We start from the raw sequence: 26,905 nt of genomic DNA on the forward strand, positions 1-26,905 counted from the left end.
GACAAGTGGTGTAGGTCCGTGCCTGGGATCTGGGCTGCTGAAGCAGAGTGCATCAAACGTAACCACTATGCCACAGGGCCGGCCCCCAGATTCCTTCTTTTTTTTTTTGAGGAAGATTCACCCTGAGCTAACATCTACCTCCAATCCTCCTCTTTTTGCTGAGGAAGATTGACCTTGGCCCTGAGCTAACATCTGTGCCCATCTCCCTCTGTTTTATATGTGGGACGCCTTCCACAGGATGGCTTGACAAGCAGTGTGTAGGTCCATCCCGGATCCAAACTGGTGAACTCTGGACTGCCGAAGTGGGGCACACAAACTTGACCACTAGCTACACCACCAGGCCGGACTCCCAGATTCCATTTTTTTTAAATAATTTGGTTCTGTTGTCTCAGTTGCCCTGTCTGGGTGTGAGATCAGTGCTTCTCTGTCACCTGGCAGCTTTTCGTGGACTCATGTGGGACTCAGGGCTTTGAAGATTAAAAATTAACACATAATTGTAGTGTATATGTTGAGTTATGTTTCATGTGAATAATAATAATTTAAAACTTTCTGATTTAGTACCAGTTTTTGGAAACACAAACCAATTACATCCCATAATGAAAAATTGCAAGTTCTGATTTAGCTGCCTGCAGTGAACATAGCCTGCATTTACACATTTTTAGGAACACTGATTTTTACTTAATGGGGATTAAAGTAAAGAAGCCAGATGATACTTTTGAATACAGTTCAAAAGTAGTACCTGGGCTTCTTTTCTGTTTTTCTTTTAAGTGCCCAGGCATTTTTTTATCTCCTCTGTCTTGTCACTCCCAGAGTGAAGGTACCTGCACAGGCACATGCACAGACACTTGTTGGCCCTTGTATTATCCATGTGTTTCCAGGACATAACTTCAGAGTTCCAGAGCCTGGGATTAAAGTATATGCTATTCTTCAGGCATGTGAGCTAGTATTATTTATCAAACATCTATTATGTAAATGATTTTGTTCTTGACCCTGTAACTTGGAAGGATAAATAAAAGAGTCTGTGGTCTTAGGAAGCTCACACTCCAGTTGAAAGGTTAGAATGTCCAAGGAGAGTGCTTTCCTGGTACCTGAATTAAAGAGAAAGCACTGGGTCATAGATGAGTTAAGTAATTAGAGGATCCAGGAAAGAGCATCCTTGCTAAAGAAAGCACTAGCAGAGAAAGCACCTTTAGCGACTAGGGTGGGGGTGGAAAACAGGATAGGAAGAGGACCTGTTGTGATGGGTTCTAAAGGGTAGTTAGAAGTAATATTTCCAAACCCTTTGAGCCTCATCTCTTGAGCTACATGGACATGATTTTCAGTAGAGACAGTTCTGGATTTTCAACAAAGTAAGTCCAGAGTGCACATCCATCCGTCTCTCTGCTCCTCTTTCCCCCAGCCTGGAGCTATGAGGTCACAGTTGCAAGTGGTCCACTATTGGGTTGAAGATAAAGAAGAAAAATGCCTTTGAGCAATGGCTGAACTTTATTCAGGTTGGGTAAATAGTGAAAAGTATGATTTAGTTGGAAGTTCAGTTATCTGGACTGACAAAATTACTTGTTGAAAGATTGTTTCATTGTAACAGACCATAAAGATGACTGATTTTGCAGAGTCTGATTTGATAAACATGTAATTTTTTCCATCTTTAACCCTGTTCATTTTCCCCAGAGCAGTATTTTGGTGTGTCCCTTAGGTTTTAACCTAATTTCTTGGACCCCAGGAGTAAAGGAACAGAAAACAGTATCATCATCATTACCATTGATAATGATACCAAGTATCATTACCATTATCAAAAAGTAGTGTTTTTAGATAAACCTTTAACTCATGATGGGAAGGCTTAATCAGAGTTAGTGTGACTCTTTTAATGAATGCAGTTTCTCAGTGTTACTCACATTCTCTTCAGATGCATGTGGCTCAGGATTTTCACTGTTGGATGTGTTTCATAAAGTGGACTCAAGTAACGAGATGTAATATTTTCTTCCTTAGGACGCAGAAATGGCACTGCTCTGAGTTTCACTTTTTAATTAAAGTCCATAAATGGCAGGTTTAAATTTTTGAATCACACCATGAATCAGAAACTGGGCTAGTCAACCTCTTGTTAGGGGGTGTGTTTTCTTTTTTCTTCTTTTTTTGAAGGTAGGAGTTGAAGATAGGGAAAGGAAAGGAAAGCAGAAGAAAGAACTTGCAAAGAAGTGTACTGGAAGGCACTAGATTGTGGGCAGTGAGACTGTGCTGGGAAGTGATGGCTCTAGATCACTTCACCCCTCACCCCCACCCTCCCAAGTAAAAATTCCTTTACTCTAGGACTCGTCTTCTCTCTCCTTTTCCCACCAAAAACAACATATGAAGAGGAGTCTTCCTCTTCCTCCTTTCCCTCCCCGTCAGTGGTCTTAAGCATGAGCAAGGACAAGCAGCACAAACCCAAATGAGCTTTTCCTTACCGGCACAGACCTACCCTAAGGCAGAGACGGTCCTTTATCAGATGCCACTGGGGAAAGCACAGTGTGACATCAGAAGTCTAATGAAACCTCATTCGGTTCTCTGACAGGGTGGGCGGATGGGTACAGATGAAAGTACTTTTGAATTTTCCCAGTGGGGACAAGGGTTTTGTTCCTTAATTAGAGGTAGTCTGGGAAATAGTAGCACTTGTGTGAATGCCCCAGGAGAGTTTGAACACCTTAGTTCTGCATTTACTGTGATACTGTAGTCCCCCTGCTTGGGGAGTAGACCAGCTGGCGGTAGGAAAGCTGGCTGAGAGCTCACAGAGAGGCTCTCTGCCAAGGAAATATTTTTTTCTTTTCTGTGATGTCTGCAGCTCCCTTGGCCTGAGCTCCAGGTTACTACTTGATTCTACTCAGAAGTCAGGACTTGAATTTTGAGGCCCTTTGAAAAGGTAGTGCTAGTGTTGATTTCTGGGTCTAATTGTGCTTCTGGAAATGTCAGCTGTAAAGTTATATTGGAATTTACATTTAGGAAAAAGCCAGATGATAATCAAAATGTGTGGGTGGTTTGAAGTTTTTAAATAAAAGGCCTTTGGTCAGCTGCTTATCAGACCTCCAGCAGAGTGCTTTATACCATGCATCCCTGCTTTCTAGAATGGGTTGTGGAAGTTGCCTCCTTCTGTTTGATCACAACCCTTGTGACCCTGCCACATTCCCTGCGTTAGAAGAATCTAATTCTTGACTTCAGTGAATTTGGTCAGGGGCTTGAAGACTTCCTTAGTATAGGAGGCAGTCTTTTTGGGAAAGGAAGGCAGATAGATCCCTGAACTCTTAAAGAAGGGTCACAAATTAGGGGCTGTACTCTTAGCAGCCCAGATGATGCCAGTGAGAGCTCAGGAGTATTTTATTTTATTATTGCTTTTTTTTGAGGAAGATTAGCCCTGAGCTAACATCTGCTGCCAATCCTCCTCTTTTTTTGCTGAGCATGACTGGCCCTGAGCTAATATCCATGCCTATCTTCCTCTACTTTATATATGGGATGCCTGCCACAGCGTTCCTTGACAAGTGATGCATAGATTTGCACCCGGGATCTGAAGCAGTGAACCCCAGGCCACCGAAGCAGAATGTGCAAACTTAACTACTGCGCCATTGGGCTGGCCCCAAGCTCAGCAGTATTTTAGACTTGCTATAGGTGGTTCTTCTTGGGGACATAATTGTGGAGGGCCCCAAGCTCTGGGATCTTTCTTACTCATTGACTCTCCTGTTCAAACTAAAATTGACTTTCTGGAGTCTTTACAGAATTCACCTCTTATTTTTGCCCCTTTGTTCACTGTCAGTAAATGCATTAATGCCTCTTTGCCAGTTTAACTGGTTTAATTATCTCCTTTTCCTCCTGTTGAAATCCAGAGTTGTGGCTTGAGGGGCATTATGTTATGGTCAGCTCTTAGGATCCACAGTCCACTGCTTATCTCTTCTTGGGTGCAGGCATCAAGATTTAATAGGTATATCAGAGATTATGATGATCATTCATAGATTAGTTCCTTCCCAAAAGTACAGGAGAGAATGCATCTGCAAGAGAGTGAGTGAATGTATTCTTTGTACCTCCATCATCACAATATCTCAGCTACCCAGATGAAGTACAAGCCCTGGAGGTGGGAGTGTGCCTGACTCATTGGAGGAGCTGCAAGGATACCACTGTGGCTGGAAGTAGTGTCAGCAAAAGGGGCAGGGGAGGTTAGAAGATGAGGTCAGACAGGCAGTAGTAACAGATCATGGAAAGCCTTGTGGGCTGTGTTAGGATTTTGTGCTTTATTCTAAGTGAGATGGGAAGTCATTGGAGATTTTTGAGCTGATATGATTTCCAATTAAAAAAATAAATTACTTGGCTGCTGTGTGGAGAATAGATGGGGTGATAGGGGCAAGGGTGGAACAGAGAGACCATTTAGAAGGCTGTTGTAGTAATCCAGGCTAGAGATGATGAGATGACAAGTGAAGTTATTACCTATCTCCAAGAAAGATTGGGAGACCTAATTAAGAAAACATCACGGAAGTCCCTCATACAGCCCATTTCACAATATTAGGCTGCAGTATTTGTTAATTCTCTTCCTTTCCTTAGAGTTTGCCCTCAGCTATATTCAGACCATAGGGGAGAGGTTATTAAATAGAGATCAGCGTTCACAAGGGAAGAGATTGTAAGCAGACAGTCATTTGACCCCAACAGAAGACTCTTTATTTCTTGAGGCACTCAGTTGGCACATTGTGTTCATTCTGTCATCCCACCCACCAGAGACCTAAAAAGACTGAATTTGTGCCAGAACTCTTGGGCAGCTCTATTCTCATTGAGGTATTCAATGGTGGCTTCTTTTTGCAGTTGCTATCTTGGACACAGTTTGAGCAGCCTCTTTTTTAAACAAAGTATCAGTTGAGCAGCCTTTTTTACAAAGTATCTTTTCAGCTACCTGGCCTTGCAAGTTGGAGCTCTCTGATGTTCATAGTGACAAGGTAGTTTCACATACCTGAGAGGGCCCCCTAAGAGAAAGAAAGAGGTTTTGTGGCCTTTGCTTAACATTTGAGCTTTCCCCTCACTCCTCCTTTGTTGTGATCTAAAGCCTTAATAGGCCACTTTGATTTCTGGGTTTTGCAGTATGGGAAAGAAACTTCATGTATTTTAGTACATTATACTTATTTGAGAAAAGCTTGATCCTTGGTACACAGGGAACTTGCATCATTGAGAAGGCTTCCTTCCCTACAGAAGGTCACATCAGTGTCTGCTTGCCTGGGCTGTATAGACATCACTGATGAAACTATGACATCTTGACATAATGTGAGGATTGCCTGCCCAAAGAGGGCTGCTGGCAGCCTACTACCGCCTTGATTTACTCTGGGAACAATGCAATTTTTTTTCCTTTTTTGGGTTCAGGAGGTTTAATTGTGTGATAGGTAATAGGGAAGGTGAATCCTCAGAAACTTAGGAACAGAATTTGCTGCAACGGTAGTTAATTGTGTCTTCTAGGATGCTTTGCTTTTCCTTCCTTTTAAAAGCAAGTTCAGATTACTGGGGCCGCAAGTTGGACTTTGGGTGCCTTTGCAGCTCATATACTGTACTGCCTCTGGAAATGTCTGACAGTCCCGGCCCCCAAGCATGGCTGCTTACAGACTGAGCCAGGCCCTATGAGAGCCAGCTCTCTTCAGGAGCACTGTTCTATTTTCAGGGAGAAATCATCTTTCCCTTCACCTCGGTTAGAATGTGCCCCAGCCTTCCTGCTCCTGCCTTAGCTGGAGCACAGATGAGAGCCAGCATGCTGTTTATCTGGCAACCCCATGGGCCTATCCAAAAGCAGTAGGGAGAGGCAGTCTACAGGAAATGCCAATGCCAAATGAGTGTATCTGTAGCTTGTGAGTATAAAAGACCTTACAGAAGCACCTGTATTTTCCAATTATTTGTGTGGATAGGTATTTTCCAGTTTTTATTTTCCCCACGGCTGACTGAATTATCATTTTAGCTGTAGTAATAATTGGGAACAAATTGTTGCTACAGATAAAGATGTAGATATATTTCCAACCAGCATGCTGCTAATTAAATTGCTTATTCATCTAAACTTGGGCTCTGCTGCTCATATCCAATGTCCCTGGTAATCTTCCTTGAATTCCATTGTATTCCATGACCTTGTTTTTTGTTCATTGCAGTGTGAGTGACTGCCCCATGTTGTGTTGATGCCAGTCTGCCATGCTAGCCTGTCTACCAGGGCCAGGTGACCTGTCCTTCCAGCTTCTTTCTCACACGCAGATGAACACTGGACCTCAGAAATGTAAGTAATCTGGATCCAGGGGAGGATGTTTGCCTTTATTGTGTCCCTACATTTGGTCTCTCCTAGAAGCACATCTGAGGTACATTGACTGTGAACTTTGGTACTTCTAAGATATTCTTCAGCAATGTGAGACACTTCACTGATCAGAGAGACCCTCTTAAAAACTAGAATTCTCCAGTGTGTGTCATCTTAATTTTAATTGTTGTTGATAACTGTCTGTTGAACAACAAAGCTATGAGGATAAGGAGTTTTAAAGATAGATATATATCACCCTTCAAAAAAGTGTTTCAGTTTGAACCCCCATGAGGAATTGAATGAAAACTCATAGTCCAGATTACTTAGTGTATTTCTGAAACAAACTATTTACACTATTCTGTTGTTTTTAACTCTCTGAGCACTCTTTACCATGGAAACAGACAGTTCCCTTTGGCTTTGCTGTCTGCCTTCTGAGCCAGTGACCTCAGTTCATAGCAGGTGAAGAAGCTTTTGCCTCCAGAAGCGATAGGGAGCTAGCTTTCTCAGTCCTTCTGGGCATATTCCTGTTAATATACTTCCTACAAGATTGAGCATTTGAGAATAGTTTGTTACATTCCTGTCTTAAACTGACTGGAGTTAGGGCTTTGTACTTCATATTTTCCCAGATTCCTACATCCTATCCTTGTACTACATGATGTACAAGGAAAATACTCTATTCCTGGCTCACTACCCTGTACAGTATCTTTTTTGTTGTTGTTTATTTTTATTTATTTTTTTTGAGAAGGTTAGCCTTGAGCTAACATCCAGCACCAATCCTCCTCTTTTTGCTGAGGAAGACTGGCCCTCAGCGAACATCCATGGCCATCTTCCTCTACTTTATATGTGGGACGCGTGCCACAGCATGGCTTGCCAAGCGGTGCCATGTCAGCACCTGGGATATGAGCCAGCGAACCCCGGGCCGCCGAAGCAGAACGTGCGCACTTAACTGCTGCGCCACCGGGCTGGCACCTACAGTATCTTTAGGTAGAAAAATGGCCCTGAATCTGGAATAAACCTTCCTTTCAGAACAAAAAACGAGAAATCAGTGAGGCGTCTAGGCTTACTCTTTAATAGAAAAGGTGTTTTAGCACCTTACCTGAATCCCTTATGACAGGGGTTGGCAAACTTTTTCTGTAAAGGGCCAGATAGTAAATATTTTAGGTTTTGTGGGCCCTGTGGTCTCTGTTGCATGTGCTCAATTCTGCTGTCGTAGGGCAAAGGCAGTCCTAGACAATGTGTAAACAAATGAGTGTGGCTGGGTTCCAATAAAACTTTTTACAAAAACACAGCAGCTGGATTTTGGCCTGCAGGCTGTAGTTTGCTGACCCTGCTCTATGAGATCGTCTTCAGAGGTTAAGAATGGTCTAGCCTCTTGACTTTGTTTCTTTGAGGGTGAGTAAGACTCAGAGCCTGGGTGGTTCTGGAATCTGGCAAGTGAATCTAAGTTGTGTTTCTTCTACAACTGCCTGACGCAATAGATAAACTCCTCTGTACCAGCTTTCCCCAGCCTTTCTCTTACTAAATGCTGATCGGGTGATGAAGTTGTATGTGCTCCCTAGTCAGCCACATCTCCGTGCTAACTGTGTTGTGACTGGTTCTGGGCTTCCAGGGACACAACTGGAGAGGCAGTGTACTTGCAAGTATATGATAACCAAGAACAGCTCACTATCTTTCTTACAGGTTCTTGAACATACTCTGACAGCTTCACCCAGAGATGTGATATCTAGGGATGAGCCACTTGGGAGGAAAGGCACATTGGCAGCTTTCTCTTGGGTGCTGACATTGGATCTCCACTCCCTTCTCCCCAAAGCAGCCCCCAAGCAGTCTCTGCCAACCACTGTCCCCAAATCCATATTCAAGAATCGAGATACAGGGCCGGCTCGGTGGCGCAGCGGTTAAGTGCGCACGTTCCACTTCGGCAGCCCAGAGTTTGCTGGTTTGGATCCCAGGTGCAGACATGGCACCGCTTGGCAAGTCATGCTGTGATACATAAAGTAGAGGAAGATGGGCACGGATGTTAGCTCAGGGCCAGTCTTCCTCAGCAAAAAGAGGAGGATTGGCAGCTGATGTTAGCTCAGGGCTAATCTTCCTCAAAAAAAAGAGAGAGAATTGAGATATCCTCTTTCCCTGGTCTCAGGCTCACCTGTCCATTTAGGGAACAGTGTACTAGAATCATTTTGACTCTCTTGTTTCTATCCTTAACCACACCCAAACCTTTGCAGAGGAGAAAACCCAGTGGTGGTTTTAAGCTTGTTTGCTCTCTTTTCTCCTCTCCCAAAATGTATAAGAAAAAAAAATCCTGTAATGTGACTTATAGCTGGCATTAAACATTTACTATTAAGGTGAGATGGAGCATAAGATGTCTCCTTTGGGAACCAGCAGCCAAGGACCTGCTCAGAGCCCAGGCTGATCAGCTATAGAGACCTTAAAACAAGTTTTGTGACTCTGCTCTTCAGTTTTTCTCTGCCCCCCATCCTCAAAAGGGTCTTAAAAGTTGCTGGAAACACAGAGCTTGGTATCTGGTGGGGTGTGGATGGGGTGCAGATGTTTATAGCTTAATGTACTTTGTATTGTAAGAGTCAGCTCCAGGCAGGAGAGATGGATCAGGGGTCAGGAGATGGGATATGTGGCTTTTTGGCCCAGCACTGTAAGTCCCCTTGCTAATCACTTTTCCTTAGGCTTGAGCCGCCATATGTACAGGATCACAATATTGATCCCTTCTAACTTCAACATTTTCTCTTCTCCCCTTCCTTTTCTATGTGTGTAGGAGGATGTAACGCATTTCCCATCATTGATGTGTGATGTGCCATAAGCCAGGCTGGACAAGAACATCTTGGCTTTGGGTGGGTCCTGCACTTGGTAGCGGACCACATTTGGGGTTAGGTGGATGTCCTCCAAGAGTTTTTCTAGATTGTATATTCCACGATGTCACTTGCTTTGAGAGTCCTCAGCCATTTTGGAGCTCTGTACTTGGAAAATTTGTTTTTCTCTAACCCATCTTCTCTCACTTCCCCAGAAAAATTTTTTTTTTAATAAAGATTGGCACCTGAGCTAACAACTGTTCCCAGTCTTTTTTTTTCCTGCTTTTTCTCCCCAAATTCCCCCAGTACATAGTTGTATATTATTTAGTTGTGAGTCCTAGTTGTGGCATGTGGGACCCTGCCTCAACGTGGCCTGACGAGTGGTGCCATGTCCGCGCCCAGGATCCAAACCAGTAAACGCCTGGGCCACCGAAGCAGAGCGCACGAACTTAACCACTTGGCCACGGGGCCAGCCCCCAGAAAATGTTTTTGAACGTTTTTTTCTTTGTTAACCCCCAGCCTCTGCTCCTATTTCCCCAGCTCACAGTCAGGTATCTGTAGTAGTGGCTCAATAAATATTTCTAGGCTGAAGTGACCAAAGGTCCTTGGTCCTCAAATCATCTTTTAGACAACAATGTTGACCCTCCTTCATTGTAGAGTCTTGGGGCCTGGGACAAATGTCAAAATTATCTTCTCTACTGCTACTTTGTATGCCTATCTGCCCCCTAGTGGAAGAGCCAGGAAATGACTGGATAAACTCAGAAATATCAGAAATATTATTGCTAGCATTTGTTGCATGCTTACCATGTGCCAGGCACTATCTTGAGTATTTTTATATATGGTCTCATTCATTCCTCAATAATTCCATATGGGAGACTGTCTTCTCTTTTTTTTCAGGGGTGAGACGCGAGTGTTTGTCATTTGCCAACATCACATTACTGTTCAGTGACTGGGCTGGAACTCATTCTTGGGTCAGACTCCAAAGTCTGTGTTTTAAACACACTGCCTATGGCACTCCACCAATAGATAGAGGTTCCTTCTGCATATGCACCTCTGTCTTCTGACCTACAAAATAGAAAGATAAACAGGGAGGTCCCTGCAGAGAAGCCCAGATTCAGGGAGGTTTCCCCCAGTTTCTGGAATAGGCAACAGTGCTTTCTGCTACATTAACTCTCAGACTCAAGTCCAGGAGATCCTACAGTTGGGGCTTCCTTGATCAGGTTACTTTGTCCTGTCTCTGAGCAGATTCAGCCAAATCTGCTGTCCTTGAATCAGTGCTGTTGACAGTCATCGTTCCTGTTCACAGAGTGTTTTCGTGTTCGTTGAATCTCTTGATCTTAGTAATTCTGTGAGGTGGGACAGTAGGTGCTGTCCCTGTTTATAAATGAAGAATGACTGAGACTCTGAGAAGTCAGATTATAATTATAAGCCAATGCTTGAATCTGGATTTCTCTACCTTTTTTCTGAACACAGATTCCCTATTCTCTACACTGCCTTATGTCTCAATTAATGGCGTCATGTACCAGGTATTTAAGTAAGGTGCTTACAAAGCTGTGGTATCTGTGTTAGCTGTGCACTTAGGGGAAGATGTTATAGAAGAAACAAAGGCTCCAGGGTGCTTGTGTGGGGACTGAGATAACAAAGTATTGAGAAAAACTTGGCTTTTTTTTTTTTGAGGAAGATTAGCCCTGAGCTAACATAACATCTGCCACCACTCATCCTCTTTTTGCTGAGGAAGTCTGGCCCTGAGCTAACATCCATGCCCATCTTCCTCTACTTTATACATGGGACGCCTACCACAGCATGGCTTTTGCCAAGTGGTGCCATGTCCACACCCAGGATCCAAACCGGCAAACCCCAGGCTGCTGAGAAGCAGAATGTGCAAACTTAACTGCTGTGCCACCGGGCTGGCCCCAAACTTGCTTTTTTTAAAGGGTTGGGCTTAAGGCTGGTATGTGAGGCAGGTGGTGCTGGATTCCCAGAATGTGGCCTCTTTCTTGTCCAATATACTCATCTCATCTTTGAGATTCTTCCTTAACAAAGATACTGTAGCCTGTGGCCACCCCTCCCCACCCTTTCCTCCCTTTGATTCTGATTTCTTTATTTGAGTCCTCATTACTGCTGGTGGCATCAGTGGAGGCAGGATGAAGAGAACTAATCAGTGTAAGTGTCCCATTCCATACTCCTGAATGAGGCCAAGCTACCACCTGCCTCTGCAAGAAGAAACCAGCCTGAGAGTTGGTATAGACTTGGAACAAAGGAACTCTCTTAGAGTCATGCACATAACGATGTTTCAGTCAATGACGGACCGCATATACAACGGTGGTCCCATAAGATTAGTACCATATAGTGTGTAGTGCGCTGTACCATCTAGGTTTGTGTAAGTACACTCCGTGATGTTCACACAATGACAGAATCACCTAATGCTGCCTTTCTCAAAATATATCCCTCTCGTTAAGTGACGCATGACCGTATTCAGCAAGCCACTGTACTCCTACTTGGCTCTTATAGAGAGAAGTCCACCAACATGGAGGATCCTGCCCAGGGGCAGATCTTCATTTCCTGTCTGAACTAAAACCCAGCAGCTTCAGCCTCCCATTACTCACCTGAGTCCCAGCTGGTCAGTCAGGGAGTACCTATACTGATGGCACTTACTGAGTATTTACTGCATGTCTGCTCTGGGGTAGGCACTGAGCTTGGAGTGTCACATGACTTTGACCAGTCAGACACCTAAGTACAGTGGTTGACCAGGGCAGCTTCCAATGGAATTCTGGTGCCTTTAGTTTAGGGACTCTCTCTCAGTGATCACAGACTTCTTTTCTATCTTCTTGTCCAGGAGAATGTAAGAAGGGTCATAAAGTGGCCTCACATTATGGAGACTGGAGCCCATTACGGGTCAGTTGCTTATAAACAGCAGCAGAACTCAGACTGTGCTCTCAGGGATTTGACCTTCCTCACTATCTGGTGCTACCTAGTGGACCAGAGAAGATTTCTAGGCCTCTCTGCCTCCCTCTCCTTCCTGCCCTCAGTTCTCATCGTCACACTCATTCTTTTAAGACCTTCTCCAAATCAGTCATCTTTTACAAACATTTCATTTATGGATGGAGCATCTATTCTGTACTCATAAGTAAAGCAGACCCTTAAATATGTTGGAGTGCCTACTAAGTTCAAGGCATTGTGCTGGTATTTGAAAGCACAAACTTTTTCCTTTCTGTACCCTTTTTGCTAAGTTCTACCTTGTTGAGCATGAGCCTGAATATCTCTGCCCCTCCTGGCCTTTTAAGCCTTCTTTTCTTGCTTCCAAGAGCAGCAGTTTCTAAGCACTTGCTGCCAGCTAACTAGCAATGTCACCAAACGAAGGCAGCTGTGTCCTTTTCTTTCTAGCGCAGTCACTAGCTACTTCTGTTCCAGTTGATGCTCAGTGACGTGACTTTGAATGGAGTCTCCTTCGGGCCAAGCCAGCTGAGGCCACAAGCCAGGCATTCATTCAGTCAGATTAGTCCTTGGTCTGTCCTGGCTGCCTCCCACAAGGAGAGGCGGTAGGGGGGGAGTCAGCTAGCTGAGCCTAAGCTCCCAGCCAAGCCCCTCTCCTTCTGCTTTGGGCAGTCTGTGTACTTAACTCACTCAGCAAGCCTTTATTAAGCACCTTCTGTGTATACTCAGGGAAGACCCTCCCTCAGAAAGAGGGAGAACAGAGCAGAGACCCCTTGCAGGAGCCTGGCATCCTTAAAGAGCTCTTGTTCTTAGAACCTTTTCCTTTCTGACTGGAAGCACAACATCCGCTGGAGCCCCCTGATGGGAGGCAACTGGAGATGGGAACAAAGAGACTGTTAACATTAATGAGGCGCATTGAGTGGGTATTTCCGCAGTCTCCAAAGGAAGGCAGGTTTTTTCCTCTTTCATTTTGGAAAGTGACAGCTGACAAGCGCCAAATACAGACTATTTTTGGCTCTCAGGACTTAAAGATTCTCTGAATCCTTTCTTCTCAATTCCCTCCCTGCTGCCCTGTCATTATTGTCACCCCCCACAAGGAAATAAATAAAGCCTTTTGATCTTCACACAGTCAGGCAGAGAGTAAGCTGTAAACAAAAGTGAACTTGTGACACGGAGATGGGGGAGGGATGTTGGCAGCTTATTCCTCTGCTCCTGAAAAAAAAGCATCCTGTCTACTGTGCCAGGGTGCGCACCCAGTGGGCACGGCATCCCAGCTGCCAAGGCAAAAGAAAAAGCTCATGCCTCACTGGCCACTGTAGACTGAGTAGGAGTCACTCTGGGTGCCTTCTTCACCAGGGTGTCATGGGGAAGGAACTGAGTGGCCATGGAGGGCCCTGACAAGCAACTCTGCTTAGACCCTTCAGTCCCTGGGCCAGCATGGGCTGGTAGGAACCTGGAGAGAGTTCCATGTAGGGGAAGAATTCTTGGTTACCTCTGAGAATTGGTCAAGTTCTGGCTCTCCAAGATATGGGACTTTTGAAAGTTGTTCTGCTATTCTGATCTTTAGTGACCTCATTTGTAAAATGGGAACCTTGAGAGTACCTGCCTCCTAAAGCACTAGCAAGGATTCATTGAGATAGCCTGTCACTTAGCACAGGGCCTGGCCCATTACAGTCATGCACCACATAATGATGTTTCGGTCAACAATGGGCCCGCATATATGACGGTGGTCCCATGTGATTAGTACATGCAGCCTAGGTGTGTAGTAGGCTAGACCATCTAGGTTTGTGAAGTACATCCTGTGATGTCCACACAACGACGAGATCACCTCTCAATACGTTTCTCAGTATCCTGTCATTAAGTGATGTACGACTGTATGAGTACTGACTAAATGTCAGCAGTGCTTGTTGCTGTGGGGGCGGAGCCAGGGTCTGAAATGAAGACTAGGCACAACAGCTTAACCCTCCACCCTAGGCCCTCAAAAGGGGGATCTAGAAGGGCTGGTTGGCTTGGCACTGATGAGCTCCCTCTCCTTCTTTGCTCTCCTTCCCCTTCTCTCTCTCTAGGGGACACTACACAGAAAATGAGAACTGCTCACTATCCTACCCCAGCCGAATTGGACGCGTATGCTAAGAAGGTCGCAAACAACCCACTGACTATAAAAATCTTCCCCAACAGTGTGAAGGTTCCCCAGCGGAAACACGTTCGTCGTACTGTGAACGGCCTCGACACATCAGCCCAGCGCTACAGCCCCTACCCGACTCAGGCTGCCACCAAGGCAGGCCTGCTTGCCATTGTCAAAGTGCCAGCCAAAAGCATACTCAAGGACTTTGACGGCACCCGAGCCCGGTTGCTCCCTGAGGCCATCATGAACCCCCCCGTGGCGCCCTATGCTACTGTGGCACCCAGCACTTTAGCCCACCCCCAGGCCCAGGCTCTGGCTCGCCAGCAGGCCCTGCAGCATGCACAGACCCTGGCCCATGCCCCTCCCCCGACGCTGCAGCACCCTCAGGGTATCCCGCCGTCCCAGGCGCTGTCCCAGGCGCTGTCCCACCCTCAGAGCCTACAGCAGCCTCAGGGCCTGGGCCACCCTCAGCCCATGGCCCAAACCCAGGGTTTGGTCCACCCTCAGGCCCTGTCTCACCAGGGTCTCCAGCACCCCCCCAATCCCTTGCTGCATGGAGGCCGGAAGATGCCAGACTCAGATGCCCCCCCGAATGTGACCGTGTCTACCTCAACTATCCCCCTTTCAATGGCGGCCACCCTGCAGCACAGCCAGCCCCCGGACCTGAGCAGCATCGTGCATCAGATCAACCAGTTTTGCCAGACGAGGGCAGGCATCAGCACTACCTCAGTGTGTGAGGGCCAGATCGCCAACCCCAGCCCCATTAGTCGCAGTCTGCTCATCAATGCAAGCACCCGGGTGTCGACCCACAGCGTCCCCACACCAATGCCTTCATGTGTGGTCAATCCCATGGAGCACACCCATGCGGCCACAGCCGCATTGCCTGCCGCGGGCCCTGTCAACCTGCCCACGGGCATCTCTCGAGCCCCCACTGGCTACCCTAGCGACCTCAAGCCAGTCGCCTGGAACCAGCACCAGCTGGCCCACCTACAACAGATGTGCAGTGAGGCTGGTGGGACGCCGGCCCCTGGCCTGACAGGCAAGCATGCGGCAGGACGCGAGTTGGCAGGGCCTGGCTTTGTGGGCAAGGCCCCTGCCTACCCGCAGGAACTCTGCCTGGCACAGTCCTTCCATCTGAAGCCACCCCTGGAGAAGCCAACCCCATCCCCACCAGTCAACGGCCTGGCAGCCCCACTGGCCTATCCCAATGGTCACTACTTCCAACCTCTGTGGAACAACATTTTGCCCACTCCCAATAGCGACAGCTCGGGGTCTCAGGACCTCACTATGCCGTTCCATGGTGGGCAGCCCACAGGTGCACCCCTCGACTGTGCAGCGGCTGCGGGGGCCCACTACCGAGCAGGGACTGGGGGCGGTCCAGTGGCCAGCCAGAACAGCTTGATGCAAACAGTGGATTACCTAAGTGGGGATTTCCAGCAGGCCTGCTTCCGAGAACAGAGCCTGGCCATGCTGAGCAAGGCCCACCGAGCCCCTGGCAACCGAGCCCCTGATCCCACAGATAGTCGAAGTCTTCATATTCAGCACCCTGGGTATAGATAGGTGGCCCCGGTGCCCTCCACATGCTCCACATCGTACATCACCTTCTTAGGTTTAGTCTTACTTTTGAGTAATTGGATAGTTTCAAAGTTTCACTGCTTCAATGTGATCATTCTTAGATGTCTAAGAAAGGGAATTTGGTGGGATCTAATTGAGGACAGAGGGGGATCCTCTGTGCCCTCATCCCCCCCTCCCCCCCACCAGCCCCAGCAACTTTTGGGTTTATGTTAGGACCTAATCCCAACCCCAGGGTTTTCTCTTCGCTACCTGCTTATCTTCCCCCAGCTGTTTCCCACCAGCCGCCTCCTGTCTTTTCCTGCATCTCTGCCTGTTTCCCTTAGGACTGAGGTGTGGGCCAAGGGAAGGGTCCTAGGTGAGGTAGCTGTAGGTGCCCAATCCCCTAAACTAGGCCTCTGTCTGTCTCTCTTTGGGACTAAGAGGCCGGACTTCCCAAGTGCTCTGGAAGCTAATTCCTTATTCACCCAAAGACCTCAAATTAAAACTGACCCAGTCTTCATGTTCTCCCAGTCCCTTTCCATTCCTCAAGGCTGTTTTATATCTACATTGACCGCAAAGCTACCGCACTTGTCTTAGCCACATTCCTGAAGGGCATCCACCTGAAGTGCAGGCACTTGGCCATGGCCTTGAGACGTGGGGGGGGAAATCCGTCTTTGCATTGGTATCTTGTTTCCTGACTCCCCTTTGCAGCCCTAGAGAACCGCAGTGACCATCCAGCATACCCAAGATCCCTTTCACACAGCCTCTCTCCTGACTTCACTGCTGCCCTCATCCCCCTCCCCCCTCAAAAAAACCCGATGTTGCTTTAGGTAGGTAAGGGATGATCACATTGGAGTTTGGAATTAAAAACACCAAAAAAGGAAAAAAAAAAGGAAAAATTCATTTGGTTCTCTCTACACTGGCTAAGAATATTGCTCTCCACTCTAAGTTCTAAACGTCATGTTTCTGTATGAATGTAGTGCGGGTTTGAGTAGCATTGTGTGTGAGTGGCCCCACAGGTACATTCATCCTCTAGTCACTTCCTTTCGCAGCCCCTCAGTTTAATGAAGAAAGGAAAAAAAAAAACACAAAGCCTTAAGCTCTTTGAATTCTTCCTTTACCATTGAGCATGGTTCTAACAGTTGGAGATGGGCCTCCACTGGAAACAGCCACTCCTGCCCCTCGCCCTTCCTCGGCGCATACCCCCATCCACTCCGTGCTCAGTGTCTCATTCCTAAGTGATCATTAGTTGGCTAGAATTTTACCTTTCCTGTAACTTTAAGCTTAGATTATGTTTTGTTGTAATCTTTTGCACCCTTCTGTTAAAGATGCGTAGTTGGGCTCTAACTTTTTTGGGGAAAAAAAAACCAAATAAGCCCTTACCTTTCCTCTTGTCTCTGGGGAATGTGAGCTGATGTTCTTATTTAAGATTTTGAGTTTTGTTTACTATCCACTGTTCTTTAGCCAGAAATTCTCTAGTGATCTGAAACAATGTGACTGAAGACCAGTTTTTAAATTATGTGTTGGCAGGTTGCCTTATATTTAAAAAGAGAAAAAAAAAGAAAAAAATGCCTGATTGTGTTATGCCAAATGATAGCAACATGAAGTCCTAATTTATTGTTCTGGATTGTTTTCCTGCTGTCTGTGAACACTGGTACCTCCTTGTCCCCGAGCCCTCAGGAGCACCTGCAGCTTCTGGTGCAATGCCTTCTCTCAAGGCATTGGCCACCATCTCACATCTCACCCAGGGCCCCCTTCTGGTTCTCACTTCTCTGAGTTAAATTGAAAGAGCACCACTGTCTCCAAACCAGATATTTTTGCTGTAATTTTTCCAATGCCTCTCCCTGAAAGGTGAGCTGCCATTTTAGGAAATTGGACCAGACACCAACTTGGGGGCTTTAAATCAAACCTCAAACCCATCTCTTCCTGTGTCAGGGTGCAAGTCTCTGAAGCTCTCACTCCCACTCATAGTCTGCATGGAAAATGTACTGTGATACCCCCCCAGCTGCCCTGCCTTTGGTGTGAGATGTTTCCTAGTTCACCCTGAACCCCTCTTCCCCCCTCTGCCAGCCAACCCCCAACCAGCAATAAGGGTCCAAGCCAGGGCCTCCTAGCCACACTCCCTGCCTCCATCCCACGCTGCCCCCAGGGAATACCTGGATTCCTTGCACTGTCCACATACTGTAGCATTCATTCTCCATCTCCCTCATCTTCTCACCTGTGGTGGTTTATGGGTGTGATGGGATTTTTAAGATTATTATAAACCAGTAAAAAGAAAAAACTCACCTTTTGATCTTGTCCTATTCGTTTAATGCCGTCAGTGTTTGCGGCGATTTTTTTAATAAGTTTCTAACATGTCTCATTTACCAGAAGGGAAGTAATTCCTCATTTTTAAGACAGGGACCCCTAAATTTGTCCCACTCAGAAACCCTCCCAATCTGTTATCCCAGACCAGGTGCTGTGGTGAGTATCAGGAGTGGAGTTGACAGTTCAACCAGACTAGGGGTGGGGGGTAGCACCCAGCCAGCTGGCCCCCTCACTAAGCAGGACTGTTAGGGGGTTGGTGGGATTTGATGGCTAAGTATGGTTTGTTGCCCTTCACTAGAGACCCAGAGTATACTGCCACTTTCACTCCAAGGACCATCAGTCATTGAAAAATGGAGACCTGGTTTGCTAATAAGCCAATTTAAGACTAAACATGTACCTCTCTCCCCCGTTCTCCTACCTCCAACACTTTGGAATTTCTGAGGGCCTCTGACAGAGATGGAGGTGGTAGGTGCTGGAATCTGTAACATAAGCAGTGGCCTGAGTGACTTGAATCCAGAGAAATTTCCCTTTTTTGTCTTAGGGAAAACAAAAATCCAAAAGAGCTATTTAGATTCCCCTTCTCTCCTTTCTGCTGAGTTTGGGTTAAGATGTGATGGAGGGAAAGATTCCACAGGATGTGGGATGCAGTGAGGGTAGAATCAGACCTTTAGTAGCAAGAGTCAGCAAGTGGCTCTCAGAATACTGATGAAGTTGAAGGCACCCTCTCCTGAACATGCCGTTTTCTGAAGGTGCTTTGTCTCCTTTCCTATATTTATGCCATTCCTGTGAAAGAAGGCCCTCTTCTGCCTGTGTCAGATGAGACCGGCAGTCAGCCTAAGGTCACAGACCTAGACAGAGTAGACAGGTGAGTCCAGCTCTGCCTCCACAGCAAACTCCTGGGATAGGTGCTTGGGGAGTCCAGCTCATACTCTGATGCAAAATCTGGGCTGAATTCCACAAAGCAGCGATGGCTGCCTGCAACAGCACTGTAACGAGGGCTAGACTTGGTATGGGGTTGACTGCAACATCCCATTGTTGCACACAACTCTAGAGGGCACCGTTCAACCATGTGAATGTGCCCCCTGGAATGGTGCAGTGCTAGCAGAGGGAGCCCAAGCTTGATCTGTCCTGTTTGGCTTCCCTCAGAACACCTGCTAGAAAGCTGGGTTCCACCTGTGGCCTGAAGCAAGCACTTAAGACACTTCCTCTGCTACAGCCCATCGTTCTCCCTATCAATCAGCTTCCAGGCCTCACGGCACGAGATGGTTTATCTGGTGAAGGGGCCATCTTTACCTTCTCAGCAGGGCCACTGGGGTCCCATCTCCCCCAGATCAGTGAATTTGACCTTTTGAAGGCTAAGCTGGTGGTTAGTTTCCCAGGCTAGCTGTCTCAGCTTCAGACCTCTCCTTTCACCTTCTGCTAAGGGCTCTGTTCACCTGAGCCTCTGCGTGGGAGACTGGAGAAGGCAAGAACTATAGCCCTTGAGCCTTCCCCCTACTAGATACAGTTTCTGTACATAGGGCCTTTTCTCAGGGTCAGGTGAAAAGAGTGAAATACTTTCTGCTGATTAGTTAATCTTTCCAACAATCTAGGAGGTGAGCAGGATTACTCTCATTTTACCGATGAGTAGGGATCCCCCATGTAGCTAAGAAACTTGCCAAAGAACAAGCACAGCAAGGATCCAAACCTGAATTAACTATTGCCAAAATTAAAGGAAGCTATACTTCTAAGGATTGCTGGAGCTTAAGACAGAATCCAGGCCCTGCCCTAAACCAGCTGAAAGATCACTGTGAAGTCAATTCACTCCTCTGTTCCTATCTCATCCGTCAAATATGGATATTCACAGGCATCCATCGAGGCCTGTGTGAAAGGCAAATGCCTATGGATGAGGAGCTCCAAGTGCCTTGTACACCTCAAAGGCTCCTTTGCTCAGCTTAGTCCCTGGGTGGGCTGGGCTTTGGAGTTAGATTAACATTCATCAAGCACTTATTTTGTGCTGGGAACAAGCACTGTCATTAAATCTTCACTAGAGCCCACCAAGATAGGTCCTTTTATTATGCTGATAAAAGCTGCTTCAGGTGACTATTGTCTTAAATGAAATAATGCATGTAAAGTGCTCAGCAGTGTCTGCCACATGAAAGTACCCAGTAAGTGGTAGCTATTATTAGACCAAGACCTGCCTAGGGCAAAGGCACTAGTCTTTGGTGGAGTGTGGATCAGGGACTCCAGCCTTGTAAAATGTCCAGAGCCTGCACCTCCAGGAACTAGCCACCAGAGGGCAGGGCAGAAAACCATCTTGCACACAAAGCCTAATGCAGTTCCCCTTTGTCCACTAGGGGGAGACCCAGCAGAGCAGCTGGATCCTGGGGCCACAGCGGCAGCAGCCCGTCTCTGACTGGTCCCTTACTTCACAAGGAACCCAGCCTTCCAGGGCCTTAACCAACCCAGATGATTCAGGCTGGAAGCAAGCTAATAAATACAATTCAGGATTTATTAAAAATCAGGACTCCCCTGCTGTGCCCTCCTAGCACTAAGTAAATAAATAACCAGAGGGGGCACAGCTGGGGACAGGGGAAGCGAAATCACATCTCAAGACAGATGCAACTACCCCCTCACTTTCCCAACTCCCCCTCCCCCCTATGGCTCTTGGGACATAGCACCAGCAGGCACCTCAGTCCCCGGTAGTGTGGCCGTGGGCACCAAGGCATGTCTGCCCTGCCCAGGAGAGGAGACAGGCCCTGGGATCACTTGTTTCCAAGCCCTTGATGACCCCAAGACCTCCTCCTCCCAAGGGCCAGGGCTGAAGCACCAATAGGAGGCACCTGAGGGTGGTAAAGAAGGGGGAAAGGGAAAAGGGGTGACAGAACCCAGGCAGCAGAAGCAGCTGAAAGGGGGTCCAGCCCCCTCTCCAGGTTCAACCAGTGCCTCACAGGAGGTCATGTCCCATCCCCCTTTCTGCTGGAGCCCCATCTGCATTCAGCTGAGGATCTTTCGGGGCAATTCAACAGAGGCACGGATGAAGACTGCATCATCCCGCACATAGTTTCGCTTGCGGATATCCTGGTGGGAGATGAACTTGGGGTAACCAAAGCCCAGAGAACTCTCATCCAGGGAGCCCCGCCAAGTGCCTGGTTTTTGGAAATTCTTCCAGTTTGGGTCGGGGTGAAAGGTCTCAGTGACATGCTGTGGCTTAGCCAGCCCGGGGTCGCTCTGATCCAGCAGGGAGAAGGTTACACGGCGGGCAAAGGGCCACTCAAGGAGATTGTCAAAGGCACCTGGCAGCACGCGAATGTAGAGGGAGAGGTGTGTACCCTCACCACTGCCGTTGCCATTGAGAAATGCAGACACCTGCAGCTTGTAGCCATACTTATGTGTGTAAAAGGCCGGGCTGAAGCACTCGAGGTTGGGCTTGGCTTTGGCCTCCTGCAGCCGTCGCCCATAGCTGCCAATCTTCCAGATGAGCACGCCATCACTGCCCACCGATAGCTCCTCCAGCTCTCGCCGCAGCTCCTGCAGCTCCTGCCGCTGCCGGCTCACAAGGGCACACATCATGGCCAGATGTGGTTTCACGCTCTCCTCCACGTGCCGTGCCATTGCCAGCTTAGGGCACTGTTGGCAAAGCCGCAGGCCATGGGGGAAGGGAGGAGAATTATCAGCGGGGGCAGGTCCAGAGGACAGGAGAGGGGAGGAATGGGTACCCAGCTCTGAATGAGGAAGATAGAGGGCACTAGGAGGAGGCTGGAGCTGGCCAGCAGGGGGAAGGACCGAAGGCTTCAGAGCAGCACAGCAGGAACCACCAAGGGCCTAGTCTATGTCTGAGGCTTCCAGGACCAAGAAGGGGACTGAGAGGAAGGAGGAGGGGCATCTCACCCTGTGCTTGCAGCCAGAGTCTTTGAATGGACATAGCACCAGGGCAGTGCTACAGCTGTCCTTCAGATGGCCCGGCAGGTCCTCCCGAGCCACAGTGCCCACACCACACTGGTTGGGGCAGGGCACAGGCAGCCTCGGACACTGGTACTGGTGGCTCTAGGGCCGCAGAGGCAGAGAGAGAGCAGTCAGTAGTCTGACTCCCAGCTAGCTACCCCACCACTAAGGAAGGGCCTCACCTGGATGGTGTCAAAGACGAACTCCTTGGCGCAGTAGGTGCAAGGCTGGGTGCGCTTGGGGCACTCAGAGGTGGCATGCTGGGCCAGCAGCCGCCGCATCATGCGGGCACCACACTTGTTCTCACAGTAGACACTCTCTTGGGGGCACATGCCCTCGTGGCTCTGTAGAAATGCCAAAGGGGTTGAGTTAAGGGCTCCCTAGGCTCCCAGGTGCCCCAATCTCCCTCTACCCTCAGTCAGGCCCCACTCACCTCAAAGGCCTCCCCACTGAAGTCACAGCCACAAAACTCACACTTGAGGCGCCGCTTGGGGCAGTCGTGCTGCAAGTGTGCAGGCAGATCCCGGCGGCTCAGCTTGGTGGGGCAGCGATTGGGGCAGGGGACTACATTGAAGCTACAGGTATTCAGGTGGCCCTGGTGCGAAGGGTGCAGTTAGTGCCTGCCAAGGGAGAGGCAGTCCTCCCCGTCCCCACCAGAGCCTCACCTGTAGGTGACGAAGTGGCCCGCTCCAGCGGCAGCCCTCCTCACTGTGGATGCAGCGAATAGGCAGGCCCAGTACCTGCACCTCCAGCTCTGGGTCTGGGTAGATCTGGAGGCAGGGATGAGGGGAAATGGTCAGGGTCAGAGCCTGCTACAGTCCTCAATTCCCACCCCCTCAACCCCCCAGGGTAGGCTAGCTCTACCTTAGAGCCAGTAACACCGTCTCTTGGGCTATATTCCCCTCTGTGTCCAGGAATAAAGGGCACAGTGGATGGTATCTGCTCCAATGCTGGATTCCAGGGTCCCCAACATGCCTGCACATGACACTCCCTTTGGAGTGGCAACCAATCAGCCTGTTCAGTCCCAGGCAACCCCCACACCCTCTGCTTCCTTCTCCCCAGTAGAGGGGTCCTGGCCCTCAGCCACAGGTCTGGCCTGTTACCCAAAGGGGAGGGGAGCACTTCTTGTGGGCACAGAGCAGCTCTGTGCACCCCCACAGGCTGGGCATTGTGCCTGCCCTCTAGGGTAAACACGGGCCTCATTTGCAAACTTGCCTGGGGGGAAGGAACAGGCCACCTTTGTGGGGGTGCAGGATTCCGCAGCACTGTGTTGACATTGGCTCTGAGCCCACAGCTCCAGCCTCCACCAAGGGCAATAGCCTGTACCTGGGCCTCTGCCTGGCCCTGTGGACTCACCTTGGCATAGTCCAGAGGAAGTTGGTCCTCAGGGCATTTGAAGACTCCTTCACTGTGGAGGGGGAGGGGAGAGGGTCAAGGCTCCACACCATGGGAAGAGAGACCCCTGGGCCTCACCTCCTCAACCAGGGCAGCCTGCCTCCTTCACTCACCAGACCGGTTCCCAGCCAGCCCCACCTGAGAGGGCAAGCAGAGGCCTGAGGGTATGCACTTCCCCAGGACCCCAGAAGAACGCAGCTCTCATCCTGAGGAGGGGGGTTCTGGGCCCAGTGGAGACACAGACAGCTGCCTCAGACAGCATTTGGCCAACAGGTGGCAGCTGGCACCCCTCCCCCCAGGATGGCAGCTGGACTGGGAAAGGAACAGGCTGCCCGGCCACCGCCTGCCCCCCAGGTTAGTTTTCATTGGCTGGGCTAAAAGCTGATGGGGGAGGGTGAACAGGGATGGGCTGAGATTAAGTATCAGCGCAGTCTAGCCCCCATAAGGGTACCCAGCCAAGAACCCAGGGCAAAGGTCAGCTTGGGGCCACCTTACTCCATCCCTTCCCTCCTCCTATGAGGGTGTGTCTCCTAAAGCAAAGAGGAAGAGCGGCTCACTGCAAGGCACTGTGTTTACAGTCTCATCCAGTCCTCACCGCCTGCCTCTGAGAAGGGGCTTGAATGTCCCCAACTTGCAGATGAAAGAACTGAGGTTTACAGGTAAAGCAGCCCCTGAGTATGTCTGTCTGATTCTACAGCTCGAACAAGTTGTACTACACTGTACAGCACACAGAAGAGAGGCTAGGGCAAGAAAAACTGTCCAGACAAGCACAGCCAAGACCCTGTCACTGCACAGCATGCAGCTGAAGCCTGTCAACCCTGCCCACGGCTCTCTCTCTCTTCCAGCAATCCCCACCAGGCTGTTAGCACCTCAGGAAGCTGCTGGCATGCCTCCTTCCACCAACATGGCCTTGCTGACCCTAGCCAGGACTAGTCACACATGCCTGGCATTGACTAAGCAGGGCAAGGGCTCACCCAACAGGACTGAAGGCCCTCAGGCATGGCATTTCTGGCAGGTCTGAGTCAAGTAGGTGGGAGGGAGGTAGGGATCAAGGCGGAAGCAGAGGCCACATGGCAGCCTTACCCATGATGGCACTTTGTAGGACCCGGGCAGGCCATGCCCCAGGTGCCCAAAGGATTTCTCACCCACCTCCTTCCCTTGACCCCACTACCACCACTGGCCATGCGGCCAATGCCAAGAATACGTGTCCAGGCACTGAAGAGGTGTGCCCATGCTCACAGGGCAACCAGCCTTCCTGGACCAACCTGAGTAATAGCCCTGGCAGGAGTGAGGAAAGAAGGGTGGCCCATGGGGGAGGGGGGTCGGCTTGGCTGCTTCAGGAATGTGCTGACTTAGAGGTTTTGGAGACAGGGAGGGGACTGAGGCAAGTCCCCAGGCTTCAGGCAGATTAGCCTGAAGCAGCTTGGGGCCCAGCCAGGGCAAAGGCTCCTCCAGAGCTATGGACACCCTTGCTCGTAGGGTTGGGGGCCGTGGTGAGGGGCAGAGCACGTCCCACCACCTCTTCTCTCCAGAGGACTCAGCAACACAGCTCAGGAGCTAAAGGAGAGAGGGGCAGAGACTGCTCCAGGCGGTGCAATGGAGGCCCAGACCCAGGGGAGAAGACAGGATGGGGGGAGGGGGCCGTGGAGAGGAAGAGGGGATTTCCGGGAGGGGGAGGGGCAGAAGCAGCAGAGAAGGTGAAGAGAAACAGGCTGACAGCCCCTCCCCCGCTCCATCCCGGAGGCAGTCAGGGTGGGTCAGCTGGGGGGGGGTTGGGGGGGTGAGGGACGGGACTCAGCTGGACTCATCTGGAAACCAGAGGGCCGGCGACGGGCCCTGGAGAAGACAATGGGACTGTGTGTCTTTGGGGGAGTGAGTCTGGGTGTACACTGGAGGGAGGGAGGAGGGAGGAGGGAAAAGGAGGAGGGGGCAGCACAGCAGCTAGTGCTGGAGCATATGTGAGGGCAGAGCCGGCCCCAGCTGCGGGGAACAGAAAACAAAGGGCCTGCTGAGATTTCCGCCAGCCTAGGGGCTGCGCAGGACGGAGGGAGGGAGCACTGCAGGCAGGAGCCCCCGGGTGCCCCCGACCTGCGCCCCTCGATCCCCTCAGCAAACAGCCTCCTGACAGGGCAGTGGCTCAGCCGACCTTCCCTGTGCTCTCGGGGCACGACCTCCCCGGAAGTGGGGGCTCCCTCACCCGGGCCTAGCAGCCCCTAGCGCGGGCAGGAGATTCAAGACACTACAGGGTGCCCAAAAATCAACGGAGGCCCAAGAACCACGGGGCGACCTGGGTCCTGAGGGCAGGGGCGTTCAGTAACACCCAGGATGCGACCCCTTCCCTAAATTTATAGACCACCCGCGGTATTCAAGTCCCCCAGGGATGGGGACACCCACAGGGTTCCTGCTTCAGGGGAGATCTGGAGCGTCACAGTCCTCCCTCTATTGTGTGACCACAAGCAGCCCGGGCTGAAATCCCAGTTAAGCCTTTCAGTAACTGTGTGACCACTGGCAAGTCGCCGCCTTTCTCTGAATCTCTTGTTTCATCATCTGTGAAATGGGAGAACAATAGCGGCCGTTCTCGGAATGTTCCAAGAACCAGAAGAGGTTAGACGGGTGAGAACTCCGGAGTCTTAAGGTGCTACGCGGGACAGAGGGTTTAGAGGCTGTCCTGCTCTTCCCAGAAGGGTTCAAAGTTCAAGGCTGAGGCCGCGCTCGCGCTCAGGTGAGGGGGCAGGGCCGGCCCCGGGTTAGGAAGGGCGGCTTTCCACCGCCCCCCGCGGGGAGGCTCTGAATTCCTCCCTCCCGGCGCGGGAGCCGATGGCACCCGGGACCCTACGGACGAGCGCTGGGGTCCTCCCTCGGGGCCTGACGTCACCGCCGCCCCGTGACGTCACGGCGGGCGCCCCTGAGATCACGGGCCGCCGCGCAGACAAAGGCCCGGCGAGCCCCGGCCGGACCCCTCCCGGGCGGCGCCCCCCCGGCCGCCCCGCGCCCCCGGGCCGCACCTGAGGAACTCCTGCAGGCAGGTGTCGCAGAAGCGGTGGCCGCAGGTAGAAACCTGCACGGGCTCGCGCATGGGCTTCCCGCACAGCGGGCACAGCAGCCGCCGCTTGGGCTTCTCCAGGAACTTGTAGTCGAAGCCGGGCATGGCGGGCGGGCACGGGCGAGCGGGGCCGGGCACACGGCGGCCCCACAGCCCGCGCCTCGCTCCGGCCGCGCTCCGGCTCCAGGCGGCGCCGACTGACGGCCGTGGCCCGCGCCCCGCCCGCCCGCCGGAAGAGGGGCGGGGCCGCGCCCTCGCGGTCCTAGTGCCCGCCGTCGGCCCCGCCCACCTCGCGAGCTCGAGGGTTCGGGGTCGGCTGACGGCCAGGCTCGCCCCCTACACGGAGCAGGGGCTCCTCTTTCCCCTTGGGAAGAGAGCTCGGGGGCCCTGACCCTGGATGGGGCGGGGGACCCCGGGGGACGGGCCGGGTCGGGCCGCGCCACAAAGCTTCGCTTCTCCAGAGTCAACAGGTCCGTCTCGGGGGCCACGTATCGCCCAGGGGCCTGGGGCTCCAGCTTCCAGGTGCTACGCAGCTGAAGCCTGGCAACCAGTTCCGG

General features: G+C 50.3%; 2 protein-coding genes across 7 annotated transcripts in view; one reads left to right on the top strand and one right to left on the bottom strand.

Moving 5' to 3' along the window:
* FAM222B (family with sequence similarity 222 member B) overlaps window positions 1-17,298 on the top strand; it is a 69,957-nt gene extending 52,659 nt beyond the window's left edge. For 3 of the 6 annotated variants that reach the window (XM_014862064.3, XM_044744299.2, XM_014862065.3), the window contains 2 exons: window positions 6,129-6,250; window positions 14,067-17,298. In XM_014862064.3, the coding sequence (XP_014717550.1) occupies window positions 6,169-6,250; window positions 14,067-15,685 (1,701 nt within the window). In that variant the 5' untranslated portion in view covers window positions 6,129-6,168 and the 3' untranslated portion in view covers window positions 15,686-17,298. The remainder of the gene's footprint in view (window positions 1-6,128; window positions 6,251-14,066) is intronic. The other 3 variants (XM_014862069.3, XM_070482686.1, XM_070482687.1) reach the window with 2 other exon arrangements.
* A 3,158-nt stretch (window positions 17,299-20,456) lies between these two features.
* Window positions 20,457-26,564, bottom strand: TRAF4 (TNF receptor associated factor 4). The gene is made up of 7 exons (XM_014862034.3): window positions 26,311-26,564; window positions 23,267-23,318; window positions 22,576-22,680; window positions 22,344-22,505; window positions 22,093-22,254; window positions 21,857-22,012; window positions 20,457-21,595 (listed from the first exon to the last, which is right to left on the bottom strand). The coding sequence occupies exons 1-7, from the start codon at window positions 26,451-26,453 to the stop codon at window positions 20,963-20,965; spliced, it is 1,413 nt and encodes a 470-aa protein (XP_014717520.2). The 5' UTR covers window positions 26,454-26,564; the 3' UTR covers window positions 20,457-20,962.
* Between the last annotated feature and the right edge of the window lie 341 nt (window positions 26,565-26,905).

The sequence above is a fragment of the Equus asinus genome, chromosome 13 (genome assembly GCF_041296235.1).
Source record: "Equus asinus isolate D_3611 breed Donkey chromosome 13, EquAss-T2T_v2, whole genome shotgun sequence".
In the NCBI taxonomy this organism is placed as follows: Eukaryota; Metazoa; Chordata; class Mammalia; order Perissodactyla; family Equidae; genus Equus; species Equus asinus.

Coding starts and splice junctions, on each gene's coding strand:
- TRAF4 (XM_014862034.3), bottom strand. CDS start 26,453: ATGCCCGGCTTCGACTACAAGTTCCTGGAGAAGCCCAAGCGGCGGCTG. Junction 22,255..22,343: donor TCAGTGGGGAGGCCTTTGAG/GTGAGTGGGGCC, acceptor GCATTTCTACAG/AGCCACGAGGGCATGTGCCC. Junction 22,013..22,092: donor TCGTCTTTGACACCATCCAG/GTGAGGCCCTTC, acceptor CTGCGGCCCTAG/AGCCACCAGTACCAGTGTCC.